Raw genomic sequence first — 27,367 nt, 5'->3', positions numbered from 1 at the left:
AGAATGAAATCCAGTTGCCACAGGCACAGCTCTTAAGCAACCTGGCTAATACAGATTTAATTTAATTCCATGGCTGAGCTTCAGGACACAGAGTAATACTGTTCTAGTTCACTCTAGAAAGAGGACACAGCAAGCAAAACTAGCATTTTTAAAATGGTCCTTGACAAGTTGAATCAAACTCTTTCCAGTCAAAACTCGTATTAAAAGTTTACAGCAGCAAGTTGACAATGGTTCCGTACTTTCATTTATTTAATATTAAAAATTAAACAATAAGAAAACACCAACAACAAAAAAGTCAATGGTCTTCTTGAAATTTTCCCCATTAAAAAAACAAAAAACAAAAACAAAACAAAAACAATATTTTCCTTAAAAAAGGAACAGACCATAACTAATACAGAGATGCTTCCTTTCTAGATGAACTCCACAACAATTTTTTGGACTGGTTTGGACTTCCTTGCACTACATACAGGCATTACAAACCACAGACCCACGTTAGCGCACACCTGGAGCAGGTAAGCTCGCTACACGTTTGCCACAATTCTCAGTGAAATTCACAGACGTGCACAAAAATTGAAATGGTACTTTTAAACCGCCACCCCACCTCCTCCCCCTCACCCCACACCTTTCCCCGCCCCCCCCCCCCCCCTCTCGTGCAGCACCATTAGCTAACGATTTCCAGGAATGGCACTGCGGCACTAGGTTGCCAGAGAGCTCACCCAATATTACCTTCAACAACCAGGTGGAGGCGCTACGGTGGTGCAAAAGTTAATCTCACTCAGGTTTAACCCTTACCAGTCGTGGCCAATTCGATCTCTGAGGGGCGTTCATAAGGAATTTACAACACATGACCATCCCTACACTCTGGCCAACAGCTATCAACTTTTGAACAGATTTCCAAGGTCGCGCGATTTCTCCATGTTTTCCCCAAACGGCTCAGAGGTCAGAGGTCAGAGGTCAACAGAGAGTGTCCGGGAACACAGCAGACCGTCAGTCAATAACAAAGTGCAAAGCTCAACTCCAAATCTGGGGCTTCAACATGTGCCTGAATGAAAAGCTCTCCAGACGAAAAGAATAATTTAAAAAAAGGAAATCTATTCTTAAATATTAACAATATTAATATTTATCTGTGCAATACTTCTCTGTATGTAAAAAAAAAACCGGTGGTTTAAAAAAAATAATAAATTGTGTCATCGTCTCTCAATAATATACATATTTTCATAAATAGTTTGTCTTAAAATGTCAAGTATAAAGGGTTGGAGGACCGGATGAGGCTCTCCGTTTTACACATGAAACATCACAGGAACACTCATTATTCTATGACAAAACAACAGTATCACAGCACCTGTTCTCTCAGCCTTTATGATGAATAGCTCAGCCTTTGTGTGTACAACAGTGATAATTGCAGTAATAATAATAATAATAACAACAACAACAACAATAACGGTAAGATGAGGGATAAGTCAGCTGCCATCATCTTTCTCACAATGAAAAAAGTGAAAAGTGAAAATGAACACGGAGACAAAGACCTGTGCTGGCTTAACACCAAAGATATGTTCACTGTTTTGAGAGGGCCCCACTCATCAAGTGAATCTTCAGTTCACTAGTTTGGGGGGGGGGGGGGGGGGGGGCGGGTGGGGTCAGAATAACGGACAGCATCATCCCAGCAACATCCGAAAAAAAGTTCACGGCGACGACCGAAAGTGCTTTTAACACAAGGGGACGGACGCGGCACTTCGCACGGGACTTACAGGAGGGTTGAGACTCCCACAAGACAGAAGTCACGCATCTTAGGTTCTGTGGAACAAAAAAAAAAAACTATCTCCGTTACTGACAGCTGAGCGCGGGGTCGCTGAGCCAGGTCCAGATTTTGATCATGTCCTGAGGAGTCCTGCTGTGCACCAGCATCAGGCTCTTGTAGGCGCAGGGATTGTTCCTGTACTTCTCCTCGATGTCGAAGGTCCTGAAGCCCTTGTGCCTCTCCGGCACCAGGCCCAGCTTCTTCAGGCACATGCCCGTGTAGACGTCGTCGATGGGGTAGAGCGCCACCTTGTGGGAGACGGCCTGCAGGCGGAGCGCCAGGTCGCCCGAGTACAGGAAGCCGCCGCCGCCGGCGTAGGGCGGGTACGGGCCCACGAACAGGCTCTCGGGGATGAAGTACTTGAGCTTCTTGTCCCGGTGGGGGCCGGCGTGGGTGATGACGTCGCCCACGAACAGGTCCCGGGCCTTGCCGGGCGACAGGCCCTGCAGGAAGTCCAGGATGCGGCGGGTGTTGACGAAGACGTCGTCGTCGCCCTTGAAGACGAAGCTGGCCCCGGGGCAGCGCAGGTGCACCCAGTCCAGGAAGAGCACCTCCTTGATGGTCAGGTTGAAGAAGGAGTCCCGGTAGTCCCACTGCAGGATGTCCCGGTGCATGGCTGCCTCGTACCGCAGCATCTCCGACAGGTCGGGGAAGTGGTCCGCCGCCGTGGCGTTGCCCAGCAGGAAGACGGTGGCCACCGTGCGGTTGGCCAGCCGCCCGGCCCGTCCCCAGGACTCCCGGATGGCCTGCCTGCGGTCGAAGTGCGGGGACAGGGACTTGACGGCCAGCAGCAAGTAGGGCCTGTCCCGGCACACGTGGGGCTGGTCCACCGCCATGCGGTAGGTCCGGCACCGCATGTACAGCAGGAAGTCCTTGAAGCGGTCGGGCAGGGAGTTGTAGTCCTTCACCCGGGTGGTGACGGCCAGGTCCGGCTCGCAGGACTCGCCGCGCACGGTGTCGTTGAGCCAGTCCGGCAGCTCGGGGCCGGAGCCGTTCGCCGAGGCCAGGATGGGGTTGTGCAGGTGGTCCAGCTTCTGCTGCTCGCGGTTCCAGTAGGCCTCGCTGGCCACCGGCCGCTTCCAGAAGGGCTTGGTGGGCACCCGCAGCTTGCCGCTGGCGCCCTTGCCCTGCCCGGCGATCCGCGACACCTCCACCAGGATGAAGATGAAGAAGTTGACCATCATCATCACCCCCAGCACCCTCATCTTCCGACACGACACAACCATCTTCTCCTCCTTTCACCTGCCGGGAACACAAAACAACCAATGAAACGAAGGGCAATAAAAAAAGCCTTCTCAGGTGGGGGGGGGATGGTTGCGCATGCAAAAATAGCCAGAGGGCCCTCAGTGTCCACAGATCATTAGGTTGAGGAACCCTTCATTAGGCATTCAATGAGGGAGTCCAAAATTATACCATTAACGTTTCTAACAAGCATGCATACTGGGAGATGATTCACGTCTCTGCATGTTGCTGTTCTACGTATGTGGGTACGTGCATTTTATTTGCACAATTCACATTTTCTCAGACACCCTCACACACACACACACACACACACACCAATGTGTGGTACGTTGTGCATACAGACGTACGGTCCTGTTCTCCTGTAGGGTTCTTCCATGACTGCTGTATGTACAGCAGACCTGTATCACGTGTCACAGAAAAAAACAGAGAGCGCTACGAAAACAGCACATGCTGGCTGTTTCTGAACCGCGGAGGCCAGGCCACTCGCACACCGGCCTCCCTGATCTCCGCTCTGCTCAGAAGCCTGCTCAATTTTCCTGATCCTCTTTTTATTACTTCCTTTCTAGGAAGAGGCGAAAACGCGCGGCACACGCTCCCAATTCCCGTCCCACTCCTGACACGGATTACTGGCCAGTGTGCGACACCGCAGAGCTAAACACGCAAGTGCGCACGCACACACACACGCACGCACGCACACACACACACAAGCGTACACACACACACACACACATACACACACACACGCACACACACACACACAGACGCACACACTCTCTCTCTCGCTCTCTCACACTGGCATACACAAATGCAGATACACACGAATAAACATACTCCCTCTCTCCCTCTCTCCCTCTCTCTCTCTCTCTCTCTCTCTCTCCCTCTCTCTCTCCCTCTCTCTCTCCCTCCCTCTCTCTCTCCCTCTCTCTCTCCCTCTCTCTCTCCCTCCCTCTCTCTCTCCCTCTCTCTCTCCCTCTCTCTCTCCCTCCCTCTCTCTCTCTCTCTCCCTCTCTCTCCCTCTCTCCCTCTCTCCCACACACACACACACACACACAAACTCTCCATTCCTTCTTCATCAACATCAAGAATTAAGACTATGTGACCCTGCCCACAGCCTCTGGCTGCAGCTCGAACCCAGGACTAGGTAAAAGTCCCTTTGCAGAATGCTGGCAGTTAATGAGTGTTACTGAGTTCCAGTTTACATTTCGGAGCAGGAACACGGGGCGTCCCGCAAGTAAACAGGACAGGGCTTTGTGAAGCAGTCTCCAGGGCTTTTTCGCTTTTTCTCTGTCCCGTTCAGAAGTTTGCTAAGGGCCTTGACAGGGCGAGCAAAACATCTTAAACACATATCCTAACTCCTACACACAAAAAATAAAACTTGCAAAAGCCCAAAAAAAAAACAAAAAAAAAAAAACGATTTGATGCAACATTAAGAAAACATGATTTCCACCCTCATTACCAAACAAGGCACTATGGTCAAATCCGACGGGGGGGGGGGGGGGGGGGGGGGGGGTTTGAACCAACTTTTAGTCACGCGGTTATGAGCCAGTCACGGTACACAGAGCAGGATGACTACTTCCAGCTGAACCCGTTTGTTCCTTACAACCGTTCCGCCAGTTCGGTTCCCTGCTCTCTTCCACGGTTCTCCTTCCTTCGTCAGACCGCACCGAGCTTTGCGTGCGGTCGTACCGAACGTGACCGTGCGGCAGCCGCGACCGCCTGATTGGCTGAGCCGTTTGCCGGTATGGCCCCCCAAACGCGTTCACGGTCACATAGAGAACAGGGACGGCGAGAGAGCGGCTAGAAGAAGAGCAGGAAGAGGTTCAGTTTACATCGACAGCACAGCCGAGAGAGGGGGGTGGGAAAAAACCGGTCTGTTGTGCAAAAAAAAAAAAAAGCAAATATTTACTCGGGCCTGGGCTGTAAGCAGACCTGGAAGGCACATAACGTGTGAAGCCGCACGTGGTGCGAACCTGTTTGCGTGATGCAGGGCCCGTGCGAGCTCCTTCAAGAGAGGTTTTTTTTGTATTTGTCTTGCCCCGAACTACGATTCAAGGAATTAACCGATCGTTCATTGTCTTCAGCCCAGACCTTGTTTAAAGTTAGAGTCACGTGTCGTAGCGCTGGGATAAAACAAAAGTCCTGCACCTACGCGGAGCTGTTTCAGATTAGACCGGACACCCGTGGTATAAACAGTCCTCAAACTCAGTGGCCTGTTACTGGCTTCAACAGGCTACGGTTTATTTAGTTTTTCTTCTTCCTTCTGGGAAAGAGGATCTGACCCGATCCAGTTTTCATGGCTCTGTTTAGTTTTCTCCTATTTTACGTTTCGTTTATCTAAAGGGGCAGTGCACCCAAAAAATAAAATAAAGCTATATTTCCACTTTTCCGAAGTGCTATACCGTATATCCATCCTGATAGTTTCCCTGAGATTTGAAAAGTTTTCTAGATATGCACTGCAGCTCACCAGTGCCAATGCTTGAGGCTCTCAAAACAGCAAAAACTTACATTCCAAAAACCCAACAGAAACATCTCTTTACAAATATAATGACAACACACGCTATATACAGACTGTGATACTTCAGGATTCTTTCATAGTAAAAGGACTTTTTGCTACGAAAAACAGATAAAGCCTTTCGTATAAAATGGCTTCCTTTAACAACACATTTAATTGGTGAGGACGTTACCTGCCGGGCAGCTGAAGTCTGCAGCTCCTGAAAGACGGACTGTAGCTCTCGCTCTTCCTCCACGGTGTCCCAGACTTGGCTTTTACCCCATCGTTATGGTCTGCTCAGCGGATAGGGGCAGGGCAGGTGAGGTTTGCAGGGGAGAAGAACGGCGGTTGGTGTGGGGACAGGGCGGTTGGTGTGGGGGCAGGGCGGTTGGTGTGGGGGCAGGGCGGTTGGTGTGGGGGCAGGGCGGTTGGTGTGGGGACAGGGCGGGTGGCGCAGGAAGGCAGCGACCTGTAAACAAACACAAAAGCACAACGCTCTCCATCAGCTGGGCACTTCTGGTTTCCCAGAACAGGGTCTGAAAACAGTGCAGGGTTGGGGCACAGCATTTGTAACGAGGCCCTTAATTATACGCAACCCGCCCCCCCGTCCCCCCCGTCCCCCCTGCCAGAAAAAACCCTGACCCCCCCCCATAAGAACCCCTTGCAGAAGTGCTGAGCTCATGGACAGGGAGGGGAGCGTAGGGTCTGCAGACAGCTGCTCCAACTGGCCCCTCATCCGACAAGGCGTGGCCCATCAGTCAAAACATTCGACGCCGACCACGGCATCATTTTTCCTCCCGCTCAATCCGCTTCCACACTCCAGCATTACCTGAGCGTTACGCACAGAACCTCCGGCCAGCCAATCACGCGCAGCGGTGTCCAAACCGAGACTAGAACCTGCAGGTTGGTCTGGAAGACGCTTCCGCACCACAAAAAAAAAACTAAACGAGAAAGGGGAAGTCAAGCCGAGGAGGTCAGGGCAGGGGATCCAGTCTTCCACAAGCTGACATTATCATTTTTCTAGTGAATGACCACTTGTGTATGTGTTCATTTTGTCCCTAATCCACCCATATGACAGTCACATGTTCTGTGGTTATGAATGCTCTGTTATCAGGTTATGATTTTTCGAGTGAAAGACCCACTTGTATGTGCAGCAAAAGCAAGCGTCATTATGAAGCGCTCAGCTTGCCTATTCTGCGTGGCCTACTTGAAGCTCAGAAAGAGCCCCTTGGCGTGCTGGACAGAGTTCAGAGTTTTTGTCTTCTCTGACAAAAAAATAAAAAGGATGAAAAGCAAAAATGAAAAACCTCGAAAACAAAAACAGTGCAGTGAACCTCAACACAAACACAGAACCAAAACCAATTTCTTTAAAATTATAATATGCAAATGCAAACAAAATGTTTATAAATCATAAAGTTTTCGGGTTGCTGGTTCATATGGGTGCACAGCAGTAAGGAGGATCATGAGAACCACCCCCCCCCAGATGCCACACATATTTTTATACCTTAAAATAGCGTTTTAGCATTGGCTAATATAACCGTTGTTGATAGTGCGCCCCCCCCCCCCCCCCCTTACTGAGTCTGTGACCCCTGCCCCCCCTGGCCACACCATGAAGAAAATCCTGGTAACCCCCCCCTGCATGATATCACAAATCAACCGAAAATTCAGCCATGTGGCTCACAGACAGAAAAAGACAAGATGTCCTCAAAGACTTTCACGTGCACAAAAAAAAAGAGTAAATGCTTTCATAGCAGAACAATCATAACAACATAAAAATGTGCCTATCATATGGGTGGATCAGGGACAAAACCACTGCAAGACATTTCATAACATTACACAGAACTTGGACAGTGGAGAGAGCGCTTAATCAGTAACACACTTAGTCATTTTACCGGAGGCAAGCTTATTAGTAGCCTCTCCATTCTGATTGGTCAATGAGGGGCACAGTGGTGTACACTGGCATTATAGCCTTTGAAGATTTCCAAATTAATATGCCAATGGAAGAGAATCTCCGATGTTATTGTTGAAATGCATACACTCGAAAAACAGTTATGTCACCAGTCAAAACACAGCATGGCTGCAGCAAAGCAGCAGCATTGCGGGTAAAAATAATTTTGTGTTTGCTCCTGACGCTAAGCGCAAAAACGTGCGCTTTCGTCATCTAGACCAGCGTTTCCCAACCTTCTCCCTTCCGCGGCACACTTTCCAAATTTACAGAATCTCATGGCACACCGCTCTCAAAAACCATAAAAAATAAACATCATTACCAACATTAAAATCTTTTTTTAAAGGATTTTTCGCACGGCACGACTGACCTCGCCTGACGGCACACCGGTTGGGAAACGCTGATCTAGACGCATTTTTCTTCACGTCTGTGTCTTGCCCATTAACTGTTAAAAGGTCGGAACGCAGTCCAAAGTCCGAAGTCCACAGCCACACCTCCCCCCCACATTGGGTCTGTATGGTTGGATCTAAAAGCCTTCTGACTGACTGACTGACTGACTGACAGACTGAAATCCATGTTATGGTGCAGCCTGTGGGGTCCTTTGAATCCCAAACCATATCTCAGTCCCCCCAACGCGGCTGCGGGTTCGAATCCCTGCCATGGCACTTCCCGCACCATGATCCCATCTCTGTTTCAACCTCTCCCTGCCTTCCCACTGCCGGAATAAAGTGGGGGAAAAAATACAAAAAGGAGGGGCACTCTGGCCACTCTCATTTTAGGGGAAAAAAAAAAAAAAAGCGCAAAAGAAAATGCGTGTGGCGAGTGCCTTAAAGGTGTTAGACCGTAAAACGTCTCGTCACGGTGAGAAGGAGGAACAGGACACCTTGGACTGACCCCTGCGGCATTCTGGGAGCTATAAAACAACGCGCAGAAGGAGACGTTAAACTCTGCCGGGTGGCGTTGCGACATCGGACCTGAAGCCGCGACCTGAATGCGTTCAAGAGGCTTCCCAAGGTGCGAACCGCAGGACCACAGGACCGGGAGCACCGGCCTGCTCCAGATTCAAAACGTCCGTCTAATTAAAAAGAACGGAGAACAAATTATGACTCTGCAGGAGAAAAATACAGCTTTCGGGCAACACCAGGCGCACCGTTGGACCCTGTTTTTCTCTGTAGATGTCCTCAGACGGCAGGGCAATCAGTGACTGGGAAACAGGTGAATGTGAAAGCAGCTGCGCGTTACACAAGCAGTTTTAGATGCAGCTTCTATGTCTCTGTACCTCTAACTGCACGGGCTCGGGGGGGGGGCTGGGTACTACCGAGAGGAGGTTTATCTAAGCGGCACTGCTGACATTGAAAGTGCAGTCAATAAACCAGCGAGAGACGGGACCCATTCTCGGGGGGGGTTAATGATTCACAGATCTGGCTCGGGGAGTACACTTTGAAAAGCACGGCGCGATTTCCTTTCGTCGCCGCTGTACGACGTCCCCAGGCCCGGCGCAAGGCCATTTGGGTTTACAGAGAGAAACGACGGGCCTGCTCACTTTGAGCGCGGCAAGCGGGGGATTCCAGTCAAAGGTGAGTCCAGATTAAAGCCAATCTCCTCTCTTCTTGAGAGAACAGCAGGCCGAGCTTAAAGTAAATTACCTGGGTTTTTGGCCTCCCATGACTGCATCAATAAAAAAGCAAAACCCCCAAGAAAAATTTATAAATAAATAAATATTCATGAATCGAGTAAGGAACAGCCCTCATCCCCCCCCCCAAAAAAAAATCAAATGCGCCATTTCTGACAGAGCGTCTTGCTTATTTCTGGCTGTTGCCATTTCCGATCCGAAGCCTGACGGCACTGATCAAATGTCTCCAAGCTTTGCTGTTTCCACGGCAACACGAGCAGCCACGTGCGAAAGGGTTGCTGTAGTTACCAGAACTACAGGCCAGAGGTGAAGCATTTGTCATGGTTGACTTCTGACAATCTATATGTATTGCTTACAAGAGACCTTACGATAAGCACTAGTCATATCATGAATTACCATATATTTATACTGATAATTACACGGACTGTTTTTTTCCCCCCTTGGGGATTAATAGAGATTCTATCCCTCCATTTTGTTTGAGAACAAGATATTCCCCAACAAATTCTCCAACAGTACAGCGTGACTGTATAGAGCGAGCAGACACTTCCTTAAAATAATTCCAAAAGTATTCATGGCTCATTGGCTAGCCTCTGTTGTTTTCCCCCCTGATTGAGACCATTTCCCATCGTTGGCTCGAATTTGGCAGGCTTTGTAAGGTCTCCAGAATGGAGCTCAGCCAGGTTCTGTATGTGATGGGCAGGGGGCGACGGTTGTACTCAGACAGTGTAATTAGCCTTAAAGGTGATTACAGCCTGTCAAGGCTTCACAAGGCCTCGCTGCTCAACCTTCAGGAAACTCTAAGAGGTCTTCAACTCCACTTACTCCCACAATTACTCTGTGTGTGTGTGTGTGTGTGTGTGTGTGTGTGTGTGTGAGAGAGAGAGTCTGTGTGTGTGTGTGTGTGTGTGTGTGTGTGTCCATGCGTGTGTGAGAGAGAGAGAGAGAGGGAAAAAGAGTCTTCTTGAAGAAGAAAGAAGATTGTGCCAACAATGTAAAGACAATACAACTGAAACCGAGAAACACTTCCTGACTGAATGAGCCAAATTTGACCAGATTTGCAATGAATTCTGCCCCAAAAATGATTTGCCAAAAATGCCCCAAATTTAACAACACACCTGATGAGGATAAGCTACCCTTCTTATTAGGAGACAAAGACTGCTGCGTACCACCAGCACAGTTTGCAATGTGCCACACTCAAGGGACAACGATCACCCTCTCATGCAGACATACGCATGCACACACATAGGAACGTGCAGCATACACATGTGCAAACTTACATGCACAGACAGACAGACTCAGTTAACTGCACGTTGTATGTTAAACGTTTTGTGCAACGTCCACGCGTTCCTGTGGCCGGACCTGGGGTTCAGCTTTCCAGTCTTCCGTTACAACAGGGCCCATCTCTTCACTTCATAAATCCAAAGGAAAGTTTAGCCCCAAAAAACACTACTGTATTTTCGACTGACCCAAGTCTCACCATTTCTACTGCAACTTACGACCACAAAAGGAAGAGTTATTTTTTTTTTTTACAGAAAAGGAACAGAGGAATTACGAGCGTGTCACAGACTAGGGTCAGAGTTAAGTTTGAACAGCAGTGTAAGCTAATGCAGGGCTAACTCCATATCACAACAGCTGAGGCTGATAGAGAGAGAGAGAGAGAGCTGCTCGCTGGGCCCTCCACTCAGTCCCGGGTGGAAATGGAGTCAGAACAGGGCATGTTTTTAAACTGCTCCTGCCAAGCAGGCTACAGTCTCTCAGTTCCTCTCCCTCTGACACATACACACACACACAAAGCTGATGATAAGAGCTGATATCAGTGCACAACAAGGGCTGGCTCACACTCTCTCTCTCTCTCTCTCTCTCGTGCATGCACGCACGCACGCACGCACACACACACACACTAAACACACACACTCTCATGCACGCACACACTCTCTCGCACGCAGACACACAGACACACTCGCTCCCTCTCTCATGCATGCACACACACAGACACACTCGCTCTCTCTCATGCATGCATGCACACACACACACACACACACACACTCTCTCTCTCTCTCATACATGCACACGCGCACACACACACACACACACACACACTCTCTCTCTCTCTCTCTCTCACATGCACACACACAGACACACTCTCTCTCTCTCATACATGCACACGCACACACACACACACACTCTCTCTCTCACATGCACACACACAGACACACTCTCTCTCTCTCATGCATGCACACACGCACACACACACACTTTTGCCACCCACCGGCTGCAGTCGTCGCTGGGCAGAGGAGATGGAGCTGGCAGACGCGCGGGTGAGAAAGTGGCACGCTGCACGCCCACTGAGACAGAAAACAGACTCCACCCATCCCACCTGTCACAGCAGCCAGGTCCACAAGCCACGCCCCCAGCTACTCCTGACTCCACCCATCCCACCTGTCACAGCAGCCAGGTCCACAAGCCACGCCCCCAGCTACTCCTGACTCCACCCAACCACCCGGCAGTCAGGTCCACAAGCCACGCATGTGGAGGCTTCCCTCTAGATCAAGTAAAACCAGAGTGAATTTTTTTAAATTTTTTTTTTTATATGTACTTCAGTGCAAAAAGACTGGCCAACAATCCAAAGTACAGATGCTTTCTTCTCATAGACCTCAACATGGATTCTCAAAACCCAATAGACCTCAATGTGAATTAGCTCAGAAACCAATGCATGAGGTAACACAAAATGTTACCTCATGCAAGAAGAGGAAGCCTGGCGAAAGTATGACAAAGATCAACCAACAAGGTGCAATCTCTCCCCAACAGTAAAGACCACTTTTTTAGAGGGTGGTTATGACGACATCGTCGACCGCAATTGACGGTGTCGACGCGTCAACTTTCACTGTAATTTTGGGAACCTACTGCAATTCACCGTTTTGTCTTTAATCCCAGCCAGTAACACTGGTCACGTCCAAGGAGGAGACATATCATCATTCATCATTACATTAATAGCTGCTGTGGCATCAAGAGAGGGTGAGGCAATCAGCCACGTCAGCTCGTTGCCAGGGAAGAACAAATCACGTCCTTCGTGTCCATTCAGGTCCACCGTAAACGGGAACACGACGGCCAAAGTCACCGCCGTCTGAGTGACCTGCGCAAGCAAGCGCTGACACGAGCGCCATTCATACGCCGCCACCTCGGCCCGTTGCCAAAGTGATTTCCATGGCGTCGAAGGCAAATGGTAAACGGACTGCATTTATATAGCGCTTTTATCCAAAGCGCTTTACAATTGATGCCTCTCATTCACCAGAGCAGTTAGGGGGTTTTAGGTGTCCTGCTCAGGGACACTTCGACATGCCCAGGGCGGGGATCGAACCGGCAACCCTCCGACTGCCAGACAAACGCTCTTACCTCCTGAGCTATATCGCCCGACGGGATCATGGAATCAAAGAGCACAAAATGGGAGACCGCCCACCGCCCCACAGAGCAAGACGAGCGAGGAGCTGCCCGTCACCACACGAGCGTGAAAATGAATTGTTCTGCGTAATGATTTGGTTCTTCGCAGACAAACTTCCTCTGGGACCCAAGAGAAAAAAAAAACATGAATTTGTTGAACCAAATTATTTTAATACGTGGAGACACACAAATGACACTTTTTCTCCTCCCTCAAAGAGCACCTTCCATCACACGCCATCACAGACAAACTGGAAGCCGGTGCCGTTCTACCTGAGCTTCTCTGGGGGACTCCTACGGAATGAGATAGCCGCTATCCGATAGCATACTACAGGCTGCAAGCAAAATCCAAGAGACTGCGCAGTTCAGTTTTCACTTTCAGTTGGTTTTGCTTGACCTGGAAAAAACTTCCATGTCAATTCCCTTGCTGTCCAGCATTAAAATGGGTTAAATAAACCCTTTTTGTGCAGTATGTTTTTTTTTTAAATGTTTTTCTCGGAATTCGAAGTCAGCGTTCTAAAACTTTCAACTTTCAGTTGCTTTCGGTTGCCCGCGGCGACTTCGTTACATAAGTGTTAGAATGTTCAGTTAAGGACATTCTAATCATGCATTTATGATCTCTTTTCTTGACTAGATGTGTGTAGCACTTCATATGCACAGTACAGGTGGAGAACGTGTATTTTGCAGGAGGTGAAAGTTCTCAATACAGTACAGTGTCAGATCAACCAGTGCCAATATCTGCATATCAGTACCTCATACCATCAAACCCATAAAAAAAAACTGCATCACCACATGAATATGACCATCAGAGCAAATAATACTGCTTACTTCAGCACTCATGATAACTTAAGCAACAGGTTTCTACCTATTCTTAAATGTTTCAGCTTAAAGTAAAAGACTTCATATTCCACTGCAATACTAATGAGCACCAGTCAAAATAGGTGATACGGCATCTTCAGCATCTACAAAGAAAAAACAAGCAAGTGGTAAATTTGTTTCTCTACAATAAAATAAAATTTAAAAAAAACTGAGATACTTCCAATATTTTGTTGCCCATTTGAGCGAACTTACATCTGAAGACATACATAAATTTTATAACAAAAAAGATTGTTCTAGAAATAATCTTTTTTTCTCCTGAATAAAATCTTATGAAATGCCTTCCCAGCATTTTAGCAGGTAGGTTATTAGTCTGTGGTCACCACAGTAATATTTCTGTCACTGTACCTTTAATACCTCATATTAGTGTGAAGTGATAAGACTGCAGCATCAGGACAAAAAAAAGTGTGATGTCAAGCAAGCACAGCAAGTACATCTTCTGCCAGATGTCACCCAGAGAGATGTTACTGACCAGGCAAAAACTGATTTCCAGGGAGGGTGTGACCACGGCTATTCTAACCGTCAAACCGTATTAAAACTATACATCATATCCAATGCAGGTGAGCCCAGTCCCTGTACAACACAGACGACAGACCATAATTCTACTGCTTAGCAACTCCATTAGAGTCGCGGTTGCGCACAGGTTAGCAAGGAAGCTATCACAGCTACGGACCGTCACCGCGGCGAGGATCAGCGAACGTTCCCCGGTGTCGCATTCTTAAAACTCGTTTAGAATTAAGCCATCCAAGCACGAGCGCGAAACGCTCTCCGCGAGGTTAAAGCGCGAGGCGAAGTAAAGGAAACCGAACGCACTGTAGCCGACAGGCGGTCATGGACCTGAATACAAGCGGACCGAGCCGTAAACAGAGGGGATTAAACGGGGAAAATATTACTGGAGGAAATCCAACCCGTCTGACACAGATGTTTCCAGGAGGAGTGGTTTGTGCCTCTGTTAGACCAGGCAGGCCCACGCTTTTACATGAATGGAGGACACTGCGCCGAGTGCCATCGCTTACTAAGGATCTTACTGAACCCGTGTTTAGCAGTTGTCTACGACCATGAAATGCACTTTTTTTGTACGTCGCTTTGGATAAAAGCGTCTGCCAAATGAATGTAATGTAATGTAATGACCGAGGCGGTAGCCGACATATCTGACACATGCGCCTATTGCTCATCTCGGGATAACTTATTAAGCCTACTGCATTACAACTGGGGCTACAGCAGCTCTAACGGCTACTGACTACTATTAGAATTCACTTGTGTCACTCATTCCGGATCATAGCACTTACAAGATGCCTGACTGTTGTTGTAGTTGACGGCAGCTCTAGCTGTAAAGCTGATGTGCTTTATTCCTGTGTTCAGGTTAGCAATAATGCTGATTTTTCGGCAGCACACCTGTTGGTTCTGTTCAGTACTCCACAGTGACCTACAACTCTCCCCATAGCACATAATACTTTTGATACACTGCACATACACTGGTAATAAATACATTTTTATTCCCCCAACAGTGTCACAGCACAGAGAAGACCGTTTGCATTACAAAAAAAACAGCATGTTTACACAAACAAAGGCACAAAACCTCCACCCAAAGTGCCACAAACAGCGGATGCAAATGGACACCTAGGGATCCTGTTAACCATCAACGGCTGTCTTAACTGGTAGCAGATGGCGGATTAACAAAGAATACATATTTTAACATGTAAACAGGAAAGATGTCTGTTGTTCTGTGTTTCGCAAGAAGTAATGTTAATCAGTCCCAAGAATTACTTTGGGATTGATTAAGGTTATTCGCCCTCAAACCATCAAAATAAAAAGAAATACATGCAGGCTAAAATTCTTCTTCCAGTCTTCTTTTATTTTATTTTTTTTATGTTTTCAGTGCAAGTACCTTTGTGCTGTTTATTTGGTTTAGTTTCGTCTATTGTGCCAACCTGTTACACTTGCTTCATCGCCTTAGTGCAGAACCTGATCTTGCTGCGCCACTTTAATTGGCTAAAAAATCTCCCTCTCCACCTTAGCTAATGTGTGGTGGGCGTTCTGGTGCAAAATGGCCGCCGTGCATCACCCAGGTGAGTGCTCCACATTGGCGGTGGGTGAGGTGAGTTCCCACTCATCACTGTAAAGCACTGTGAGCGTTCAGAAAAGTGCTACATAATTGCAACAATTAATTCATTCATCGATTCACCCGTTTTATCCAATACACCAAATGGAAATGGGGGTGGGGGTACAGTCTGAGAAATTCCCCCAGCATGCAATGCACAGCGCCAGAGCCCTGCAGAGCTGCACATCTTTCAGCTATTCAGCACTCCACTCTTTACCCTTCTATACCATCACTTTCCATCAAAATTACTTTAATATCCCAACCACACCCCCCCCCCCCTCCTTTCTGAGATTTGTCCTGCCAATACGGGAATGAGTTTAGGGGCAGCACTTGTACACGGAGCGTGAAATTGGTTGACAAGAGAAAAAAAAAATAAAGTAAAAATCAAGTGAGTCTGGATGCGTTCCTGCCATGTTTAAAAGCCATGTTATTCTTTTGTGATTCTTCCTGTGAGTCAATGCACGGCCCAGGTCAACATGGAGTTTGTACTGTCAAGAAAGGGAAATTTAAATGACCTGGAGAAATGGCACAGAAATGTTTTCCTCTTTCTCCGAGCGCACACTCAGCTGAGGAGCTCTCGGCTACAAAATTTTCAGTGTCATGCAGAAACAGTCGCTGCATTCATAACGGCAAAGTGTGAGTTGTTTTATTTTTAGCGTATTACATTTTAAGTAGAGAACTGAACACAGAACATTACTTAAAACTTGAAATGGGTAAACCAAACATTTATATTTTAACAAGCAGCCATTTAAGCAGGTTCTATTATCCACAATACCCAACACAAGATAACTCTAATTGTTGTTTACATCCCCCTACTTAAAAACATCAAATTATGATTCCAGAAAAAGCTGGCTAGCAGCTGGCTAACAACAGTTAACAAAGCAGTAAATGCAAACGTTGAAGGTCATGAATTCTTAATGAAAGTCAATGACAAACAAAGAGCCCCCACCTCCACCACTACCCCCCCACCCCCACCCCCCACCCCCTCAGAACACAGGCCGTTATCTACACTCTATTTCATAAGTAAATACAAGGGGACCTCAAATCCAAATTTCTCCATTTATCTTTAACTGAAAAATGAGTAACCTGTAGGCTGACAGCATGTTATGGCATTGGCAAACATAGTTGTTAGCGGCTCATGCAAGATCATCTATATGTGTACAAGAAACGTAAGCTCAATAAGTTCCAACACGGTTACAGTGGACTTCTTTGTAAGCTGCATGTACAAGGCCTCAATGCAATGTCACTGCCTGTATTTACATTACCTGAACCCGACAAGACTTAAGAGGGGAGGCACTGTGTAATTTAACACCATGTCTGTCTACTTGACCATGATAAAGTGACAACAGAGAAGAGAAAGAAAATACTGGCTGTACTGTACTGAAAAATTGAGTTAGGGGCGTAAGGACCCCCCTGTCACTTCACGAGGCTACACTTTGTCATCTTTTACAAAAACTTAAATAAAAAGTGTACCATTAAAGTTATGTACCACTTTTCATAAGATCTATAGCAATGTTGTCAATGATTAGTCTAAAAAAACAATAAAAAGTGTGGGGCAGAGGAGACTCAAAATTAAGGACAGTGGTTCATTAGCACTCTCTGTCCTGCTGTTTTTCTTGCAGAGCTGTGCAGTCTCCATGTACAGCTGCAATGTTTGCAATGAGTCATAGTTATCATAAATCACAATCAGCTGTATTACTAAACTGATTTGCATTGCTACTAGCTAATATACTGGGGGGGGGGGGGTGCAAACAATGTATACAATTGGGAAGCACTTGTACGCAACTAAAAAGATGTCCTGCAAGAAAACACAAAATACGAAGGATGTACACTGAGGCATTGAACGCGGTGTTCCCCAAGTTGCTATTGTAAGTTCAGTCAACAGGCCACAAATATGTGATGATATCTGATGTAACAATCACAATCACAACTGGCAACTGAATGCAATGGAGTTCTAGAACACTGACTTAGAATTCAGGGGAGGGGAAAAAAAAAAAAAAAAAAAAAAAAACATTCCAAAATTCTATTCTTCAATGGGCTAAATGGGCAGCAGTGTATAATCAGTAAAGAACTGGTCTTGTAACCTAAAGGTCACAGGTTCAAGTCCTGGGTTGGACACTGCTGTTGTGCCCTTGAGGAGGTACTTAACCTGCATTGCTTCAGTATATATGCAGCTTTATAAAGGGATGCAATGTAAATGCTGTGTAAAAAGTTGTGAAAGTCGCTCTGGATAAGAGCGTCTGCTAAATGCCTGTAATGTAATGTAAATGCATGACACGTGTCCCGTTTGAAATAGCCATTGGAGAACAGTACCAACACCCCCTACGGTGGTACAGTAAGACTTTCAAACAGTGAGTGAAGGGAAAACATACACAGGTACCCTCGAGTGCATTTTTCCCCTCAAACAGTAACGTTCACCACTCAGACGTCAACCGCTCGTCTGCTCTTTTGATCTTTGCCTCCTCTGTAAACTAAGTTCTCCTCTGGTTTTTAGCTCAGTTTTCCTTTCTGCGCCCTCTGCAAAGCGTCTCTGTGACAGCGTCTCTGTAAAACTCCCAATACAAATAAAATTGAATCGAGCCGAATTAAACCTTGTGCAGTTGCCCAAGCAGCATTTTTTGCCAACAATAATCTAAAACACTCCACCACTGACTTGGCTACATTGTCCAGCCAGTGATGGTGGTCCACCATTTTCCATTACCAAAATCTGAAAATGCACTGAAATGTGGCATGAGAGACAAATACACTGAAATACTATCTTACTTCTGGGTCGTGTTTTATTAGCTTAACGGGGGAACAAATTAACCCTAGGCTGAAAATGAAAAACAAACCTTCCACCCAACACTGGAACAGCAAATACAGCCTAGGCTCCAACTTTGTGGACCCGCAGCTAAAATTTGCTTATTCATCATCTTTTGTCCCGCCCCTCCTTCGTCATTGCCTCCACCCTGCCCACATCTGCCGCCACCTGCTGTTCCCCATCACCGCCACCCGGCCCCACCCATCATCTGAGCCACATCACTTATCATATCTTCTGCATAAACTGGCTGACATGCTGGTCACCAGTCGGCACCCTGAGCCGACCAGAGGAGGATGGGTTTCCCCCTTGAGCCTGGTTCCTTCCAAGGTTTCTCCCCATCTGCCACAGGGACTTTTTCCTTGCCACTGTTGCCTTAGGCTTGCTCCTGTCGGGGTTTAGGCTAGGGCTGTCTGTAAAGCGTATTGTGACAACTGTTGTAAAATACGCTATATAAATAAAATTTGATTGATTGATTGTTCTTGGCATTTCTCCTAGCTCAGACGACTTGCCGTACATGACGTTTGTGCACAGTATTATTTAAGCATCAACTAAGTTAACAATTAGGAATTTTCATACCGATATACATCCTACCCATCAAGTCCAATGACTACATTATGGCCGCAAAAATTGTCCGTGTAGCGCAGCATATTGAGACAGTATTTACATATAGGCCATAAAACTCAAAAGTACCACCTGTCAGACGAAACCTACAAACATCAAAACCGAAACAAAAACTCCTTACAAGGGACAACTGCCATGTGACCGAAGAAATTAAATGACCCCAGTAATGCACACACTGGCAGCCAAATCCAAAAGCAAGCAACTTCACGCTCATACTCATTCTTGCACGAGTGGTCATTCCTATGATGCATTTCACACGCTTTTTGGCGGGGAATTTTTAGACGGTCCCTGACATAATTATTTCGCGCTTCCCTTTAAACTGACAGTGTCATTCCAGACATTCCCCAACCACAGGATTCTAGAATCATCGCAGAGGCCAAACACCAGGCCGAGGAGGAGACCGACTTTCAGCCGCACAAATTTTGCACGTGTGATCAATTATACATTTTACTTGGGTCAGTATTCAAAAATGAAGAAATAAATCCCATTTTTTTTATTTGACATACATATCCATAAATCAGAGCCCAACCCCTTCACAAATATAAACCACAGATAATTGCTTGTCATTATTCATTCACTTGGCCAAACGTCAGTGAAAACGGATGTTTGGAATGAGTCATGGTACACACATCACAACACGAGTTCCTTACAGGATACTCTGAAGGAGCAGCGGAATTCGGTTATAGATATTTACCTGACGGGGGGGGATGTTTCAATTTCAAGTCAGTTGAGATCCACATCCCAAACTTATGCTCTAGTTAATTCAGGTAATACTATTGCATTTCATCTCATCTGTGGCTGTGGAGAACTTCAGCAGAATAATCTGATCAAAAAAATACACCGTCTATATAATCAAGTTGCCACACGGGATTGTTTTTTTTTTTTTGTTTGTTTTTTTTTTTTTGCATTTAATCAAAACTCCTCAGCCCCCACGAAGTAAAGATGTTTGACTTCTGCTGGGGAGGTTCGATTTTGTCGGCAACGTGGTAGAATACCTGGCGATATGATGTTTAAAAGGACACCAGAGACACTAAAAGTATAGCGCATATGGAGAGTCCACATGGTACGCCAGCACCATGGTATACCAGAGCCTCCATTGCCCCGTCCGTGGTTCTCACACACTTGGTTGACATTTTGTACAGAAGGCAGGCCGTGTCCCCTAAAAATGTAACCAGACTTGTTGGTCACAGTAGCTGGCTAAACAGAAAAGAAACAGGACTGAATTAACTAGGAGACAGCCGCTGTTCACGTGCGCTTCGTATCTAGGCTAATCGTTTTCTGCAGTAACAAAGAAACATTCACAGACCATTTTATTGAATGCACAAGGAAGTTTCTCTGCAATAAATAGATTTTTTTGCATGTATTATAACATAATACATGCAAAAAAACAAAGATTTTCCCACTAGTTTCCTCTAGTGGGCAAATCTTTCTGAACACCAGGTGCACAAAAATATGAAATATGAATTTCATGCACTCTATGTGCCTTGGGAAAATAAATAAATAAATAAATAAATAAATAAAAAACTGTCCCCAGAATTTGAGCACCAACATGGTGACCAATAAGTCATTTAAACACAAGGGACCAAGCCTATACACAACAACACTGACCACAAATCAGACAACATCTTATGTTTACAGGAAAAAGCCATTTGGGTTCTATGACACCATTTCCTTATATATATTTTGACATTTTATCCATCCTGAGCCCAAAATTGTCAGCTTGGTTAATGTCAGCTTGGTTAATATGCAACATTTGACCAGAAATATTGCTCCACGTCAATCATATCAGCCTGAATGTGAGATCTGAGCATAATATGAAAGATTCTGCTGCTGGGGTTGCCTTTTGAAACAGGTGGGGGAAACAGCATACCCTGATGAAAATTCCAGCTAAAAAAATAAAAATACAAAAAACCTATGCTGGTCACGCTGGTTTAAGCTGCGTTTTGAGACTTTTCGCTGGTCGACCAGTGTATATAATCAGCCAGTCCACCAGGCTGACCAACAGCGTAAACACTACCAGCTTAAACAGTTTCGTCCAGGTAGAAACCAGCTTTGACCAGCTGCAAACCAGCTACGGCCAGCTACAAGTGTTGAAAACACAGTTTTAACCATCTTAGAATCCCAGCTGATCTTAACTGGAATTTTCAGCAGGGTACCTGTACAAGTGACATTTTCTGGTTACGAACATTTAAAAAAAAAAAAAAAATCAGAGAATGACTATAATTGAAACCATTTCCCTCCAAACGCACAACTATTACAAGCTATAGCTACTCTTCCATAGGCTTAAATGTCAGTTCGACCGATGAAGTATTGGAAAATATAAAAAGCCATATTTATGCATAATTTACTCGAGTGGATTTACGCGGCCATAATAACAGGGAGTAGGGACAAATGTGGAAATGGAAACATAAATTATATGCCTAAAGAAAACTTATGGATAGTCTTGAAATGGCCCTGTAGCAGGATACAATATATACTGATATAACAGTCACAGACGCAGATAAAATCACTGCGACCTCTTACACCCATAGTTAAAAAGAGACTTGCGGTTATACCGCTGTGTTGCATGTACCTAGTTGCTTTTAGAATAGTTACACTTCTTTTGGTGACACCCGAACGCCCATATAGCCCATTACTTAATAATGAAACGCCGTTTTGTTTTTTCTCTTAGTGTAGGCTAGTCGCTTTCCTTTAGTGTAGGTTGAAACGATGCAAGCCTCTCGCAACGGTCACAATTTAGCCTACCCACATCCACGTGTTTGCACGTGTTGTTTACCGTTCAGACGAGCTTACCATAGTAAGATCTGTATCATTGTTCAGGCATGAGAGCCTACAGTACGGTAACGCTTTTCCGCAGGTGCAATTTCACTCGGTCTGCATCACCGTCCGCCGAGCAAGCTTCAAAAAGATGCACGAACAGGATATGCACTCAGCGAAAGCGCCGAAAACACGTTAACAAAATCACTTTAACGTTAAGTCTGGGGTCAAGAACATCATTAACATGAATGCTTTCCATCGTAGGCTATCTGTCCATATTAACAAATACATTAAGGGGAAATTCTAAATGTATTTGCCAGAAAAACCTTCACGTGTACAACCTTTTTTCATAACGAACTTTAGTTAGCTACCTCGCTATGAACGGAGAATATCACAAATGGTGGCTATTAGAAACGCAGACAAGTGGCACGTGTTAACATTTATTTGTCTGGACTGTAGTTGGCGGAGACCTGTGCAGCTGTATACAAGTTCGATTTTTTAAATATATATCACAGCTAATAAAGAACAGCTTAAGCATAGTAGGACCTACTACCAAACGAAACCAGCATGCCGATCATTTAAAACAAGATGCCATTTGGTTCATGGAAAAACACAGACTTCGCCGTACCTTCAACTTGAATTGGAAATCAGGTTCAATCCTTCCTTCGGCCCATCTCTTCTATTCTTCAGCAGCAATAGGTGAATCGAAGGGGGGAAAAGTTATCCTTTTACGTCTTTCTTTGCCTTGGTGTGGATTCAAACACGGCGTTTGGTGGCGCAGTCAACTTATCTGCGTGGCGCCAGCGGCGTCCTTACAGATAAAACCTTGTCAGCTCGCGAACGCATTTTCTTAACAATTCCTGCAAATCGCTACGCATTAACACGCGTCCCAAAGACGATTCCTAGTGGGCTACATTGTTTCATCCCGTTTCCCCTTCGTGAATCGAAATAACCATGGATTCACAGAAGCTAGGAAATTTCCACTCCACGTCAAGTCGAAGTGAGTTGGTGACTCAAAGCTAGTTCTGATTTCCAGTCGCCGGGTGCGATGATAACGAAAACGAACTACCCCTACATCATGTGACGTAGGTTTGTATTTAATAAAAGGCAGCGTAAGGCTTGGTGGAAATCATGAAACGAGAGGAGTGTCTTCGTCGGCTACTCTAAAGTGACAGGATCCTATGGGAAAACCGCAGATATGACACTGAGCGCGAGCTAGCAAACGGTGGATTTACCTTGCAGGTTTCTCGTCCACATCTCGTCTCCCGAAAGCGCGAGCGCATCAGTCAAGTTGTTAATTTCGAGCAGCTATATTGGGGCCTATAGCCGGTGATCCGGACTTGTGTGCGCTCAGTCATGTGAGAAACACCCTCGTGCCGTTCTAAGTAATAAAATGTAACCTACGTTGGGCTAAAAGCATTTTTAAAATGTCAACATTGTTATAGTGGCGTTTTAATTTTTATTTTTTGCTCTTAAACACCATAACAGCACATTTTCCTCGCCGCGCCCCATCATTCCGGTTGACTCACACGACCACCCAAAACTCGTGATGATTACATACTAATACTTTTTTTAGGGTATTACTCTCTATTATTTCACTCTGAGTTAAAGTATGATGCTTAAACAAGTTTAACGCGTCAGACCAAAAACCTGCCTGACAAGTTTAACTTGCAATTTCTTATTCAACCAAAAAAGAATAATCTGAATCAGCGTAAACTGTTTTAAGATGCCTCAAAAGTGCTATTTACTTTTTCAACTGTGTCTTGAAAAAATATATTTGCTGGAGAAATGTAATTTAAAAATAATCAGTAAATAAAGGGGACCAAGAAGCCAAATGACTTGAGACTTTTATCTATGGTCAGAAATCTATGGTTTGTTATACTGGTGAATTCTGAGGAAATTCAAGACAAGAATGTTTTTTAAATGTTTGCATTTACAGACTTTGAGACTCTTACTGACAGTTTCTACACATCTTCAGCAAACATGACGGATGTACGGAATGAGTATGCTTCTGTAAAAAGCTCATGTTTGAAAAAAGAGAGCATATTTGTAAGCTAAACATTGCTCATTGACTAGAGCAACAAAAAGTACTGTACACACAGGCGCCATGGGAAAAGGTGCGCAAATTTTGGGAGCCCTATTTTCTGCAGCCTCATTGAGTGTTGCTGGGTGTAGCCAGACCAACAGTCACTACGTGCAGTTTGCATGCAAGTGAGGTCCATGTCTGATATGTGCCAAGTATAAGCTTAATGGCTGAATGCTGTGAAAGGTTAATAATGTGTGTGTGTGTGTGTGTGTGTGTGTGTGTGTGTGTGGGTGGGGGGGGGGGGGGGGCATACCTGTTGGGCGTGGTGCTGGACCTTTGGCAAGGAAAAGCACTTTAAACGTATCTATGAACTACGACTAATACACAAGGCAACGGTTGGGCAAAAGTCAAGCTGTGCTGTCAAGAAGACTATTAGGACGGAAGAAACCGAGCTGAGCTGAGCTGAGCTGAGCTGAAGGCAATTGACCTGCACATTAATGGCACCAGTGTGTTTGTGAACGTCAGGAAATTCCAAGAAATGGTCATTCAGAAAAGTACTAGAAAACCGTAATGGTGCTGTCCGGTGAATTCCAAGAGGATAAAGCACAATAGGCAACATTCAAACTCCAAAAAAAAAAAAACACAAAAAAAAACCACAGGACATACTGTGAGCAGTGGGACTATTTGCACTGTAAAATGTCTGGTGTTAATTCAACTCCAAACAGTGTTCATTTAACTCTTAACAGACAACGTTTGGTTCCACTCTAGAATGTGGGACCCAGTGTCATCTATTGAGTGTTGACTGAACACTGGATGTTTTTTGTTTTTTTTTACTGTGCCAGTGCATTATTAACAAAGGAAATCCGTAGACAAAGGTACTGCCCTTAGTGGTGTGAGTAAGCTTTGTTCAAAAAGAGCTATAAAGCTGGTGGCTACCAATTACAGTCTTCCATAAAGCCCATGGGTAATTTATGGGTATGTTGTGCTTTGTCTTTTACTCCTCAACTCCAAATAAAGTTACAAAGCGCGACAATTTCAGTGTCTGGTACAGGACAAGCACTGTGCTCTTTTTATAAGATAAATCACCTGTGGGGACACCACAGGTGCTCTACTTTTTGATTTACCACACGCACAAGAAAGAAATCTTTTAAAATCCCCTTTAACAAGCCGAATGTATTGCACCCAGTTGGGAATTAGAAGACTTTCATGAGCTAACAGAAAATTCCCCATTAGGATGACAAATGTTTCAAAGGAGGAGTACGTTGAGTGCTTGATGTCATTTTTGGCAGGACGAGAGGCACAACAGTATTCTGGGACCCCTTTGTCCCATTATTAAATTTGCAGAGCACAGGTGGGGTGGAGTACATTATGTTCCTGTTTTTCAGTTTTCACATCTTTTGTGATTTGTTTCAGCTTCACAATCTTTGTATGATCACCGCAAATCCTGCTTTTTGGAATAAGCACAATCAGACTGGGATTCAATCAACCCTCGTCCTTAACTTTGCCTAGAAATTAAAAGCAAGACTTTCACTCACTTTTTTTTCCTTTACAAGCACAGTCTTGTGGCTTTAGCAGTCTCTATAATTAACTCTTCATACTGAGTTTGTGAATTGGTTTGGATTCAATCAACATTTGACCAAAAATTAAAAGCAATAATTTATCAAAGGTTGAGCATTAGGCTATCCTCTCTGATTAGAATTTTCTTCACAGTATATTCTAAGGCTGATGTAACAATCACTGCTGGCAGTTGAAAGTAACAGAGTTCTAGAACACTGACTTAGATTTTTGAAAAAAAAACTGATCTTCCAGAGGGTTAAATGTCCTTGTCAGATGAGAGAGTGAGGAAAGTGGTTAGCAATGGCAGGATATTTGAAATGTCGGAGTGCAGAGACTGTTTCGGGTGCAGGTTATGGAAGCGTTTTTGGCCGTGGGTAACTCTCACCTCTTTGTTAGCGTACCTTGCGAGGGAGGTCTTCCCCACGCAAGGGGAAGTTCAGTGAGTGTTTCCTTCTCCTTTTGAAAGCTCATCTCTTCACAAGGGGGGGGGGGGGGGGAGATTTCCTGTCAGACAGAGCCAGCCGTTTCCTGCGACCTCCGAACCGTTCCCGAATTTACCCCCCCCGACACCTGGGGTCCGGCAGCAATGAACAAAAGGACGACGACAGCGGCAGTCTCCATCCCCCTAATGTCAACCGGGCTCCCTCCCCCCCGGCCCGATTTTCTTTACTTTCTCGTTAGCTGCCGCAGCGTACCGTCACTTACGAAGTCGACTGGTCACGGGAAAGCGGTTCTCTGACAGCGAGCGAAGACCGCAGGGGACAAGGGAAGCCATGCAAAGCAACCTTAACATGCTTTGTTGAGGGAACTGCCACGTGTGTCAGGCTTTTAATGATGTGGAGAATCCAGTTACGATGTGGGTGTGGCCATTTAAATGCACAAACTCTATGATTTATAAATGCCTTCGGGCCCAGTCTCGTTTATTTTGGAGGAAAGGGTCTCAGGTGGTGTGCTAGGGAGACAGAAGGCTTGTCGGATTGCTGGAAGGTCTTCGTGCTCTCTATCTCTCCCTCCCTCATTCCCTTGCTCCCTCTCTCTCTCTCTCTCCTACCTGTGAAGATTGGGATGTCCCGTCTCCTAGAAGTGAACAGAGGGCGTAGCGACGGACATGCTGAATTTCGCAAGGCTCTGTGGCCAGGCCGTAGACCACGGCTGTCCAAGATGGCGTCTGGCCAGAGCTGCTTCATCACCTGCATGAGACTCCGAGCCTGTCTGGGCGTGTGTGCGCGCGTGTGTGTGCGCGCGTGTGTGTGCGTGCGTGCGTGCGTGTGCGTGCGTGCGTGTGTGTGTAGGGATTTCTTTCACCGTAGGTGCAAATTCAAAGAAAAGTTTCACAACACCTACCGATTCCTGGAAAAGGATAAATGTAGGGATGTTCCTTCCCACTTTGAACATTTTCGCTTGTTAACTTCCATTCATCACTTTAAAGGTCACATTAAAAAAAAAAAAATTAAAAAAAAAAACATTTTCTTTGTTTGGTCTCACACTATATGGAATTAAAATGAACTAAATGGCGAGAGAAAGTTAGGTTAAGTGTGTGTGTGTGTGTGTGTGTGTGAAATGTGCGCTTGTGTGAGTCTGTGAGAGAGAATAGGTACATATGCATTTGTGTGTGTGTGTGTGTGTGGGGGGGGGGCTTAGTTTGCTTGTGTATGCTTTTTTACATGCTTATTTTGGGGGGGCTGGGGGTCAGTATGCTGTGGCCAGCTGGTGAGACTCTCTCTCTGTCAATTATTCACACCCCTCAGGTCCCAGGAGGGGGGGGGGGGGCAACTCTGACAGACCCCCCCCCCAACAGAAGGCAGGGGGAGGGAGCACCCTGAAGCCCAGCACTGTCTAGTCATCATGCCCCGCACCCCGTCTATTTTGCACAACAACAGAAGTCAAAGGGGGGTGTTGATGATTGACTGGAACCCCTTCTGGTAAACATACACACCCACACACACACATACACAATTAAGATGACAAATGAAAGCTCATAGACAAAAAAAAAACACACACATACACAATTAAGATGACAAATGAAAGCCCACACGCACACACACACACACACACACGCGCATGCAAATAATGTTCATAATCGGA

The 27,367-nt window shown here is 45.8% G+C and overlaps 1 protein-coding gene across 3 annotated transcripts; it reads right to left on the bottom strand.

The window, feature by feature from the left end:
• Positions 1-632: 632 nt before the first annotated feature.
• Positions 633-22,997, bottom strand: b3gnt2a (UDP-GlcNAc:betaGal beta-1,3-N-acetylglucosaminyltransferase 2a). Of its 3 annotated transcripts, XM_035406660.1 has the most exons (4): positions 22,328-22,997; positions 21,736-21,840; positions 5,725-6,000; positions 633-3,040 (listed from the first exon to the last, which is right to left on the bottom strand). In XM_035406660.1, exon 4 carries the CDS (start codon positions 3,022-3,024, stop codon positions 1,825-1,827), a length of 1,200 nt encoding a protein of 399 aa, XP_035262551.1. In that variant the 5' UTR covers positions 3,025-3,040; positions 5,725-6,000; positions 21,736-21,840; positions 22,328-22,997; the 3' UTR covers positions 633-1,824. The 3 variants fall into 3 exon arrangements, with proteins under 3 accessions (XP_035262551.1, XP_035262550.1, XP_035262552.1); XM_035406659.1 differs by lacking the exon at positions 21,736-21,840; XM_035406661.1 differs by lacking the exons at positions 21,736-21,840; positions 22,328-22,997 and adding an exon at positions 6,361-7,014.
• Positions 22,998-27,367: the final 4,370 nt, after the last annotated feature.

Source organism: Anguilla anguilla, chromosome 2, assembly GCF_013347855.1.
Source record: "Anguilla anguilla isolate fAngAng1 chromosome 2, fAngAng1.pri, whole genome shotgun sequence".
NCBI classification, from domain to species: Eukaryota; Metazoa; Chordata; class Actinopteri; order Anguilliformes; family Anguillidae; genus Anguilla; species Anguilla anguilla.
Note: the sequence above shows the minus strand (reverse complement) of the source record. Positions and strands in the feature narration are given on the sequence as shown.

Coding starts and splice junctions, on each gene's coding strand:
- b3gnt2a (XM_035406660.1), bottom strand. CDS start 3,024: ATGGTTGTGTCGTGTCGGAAGATGAGGGTGCTGGGGGTGATGATGATG.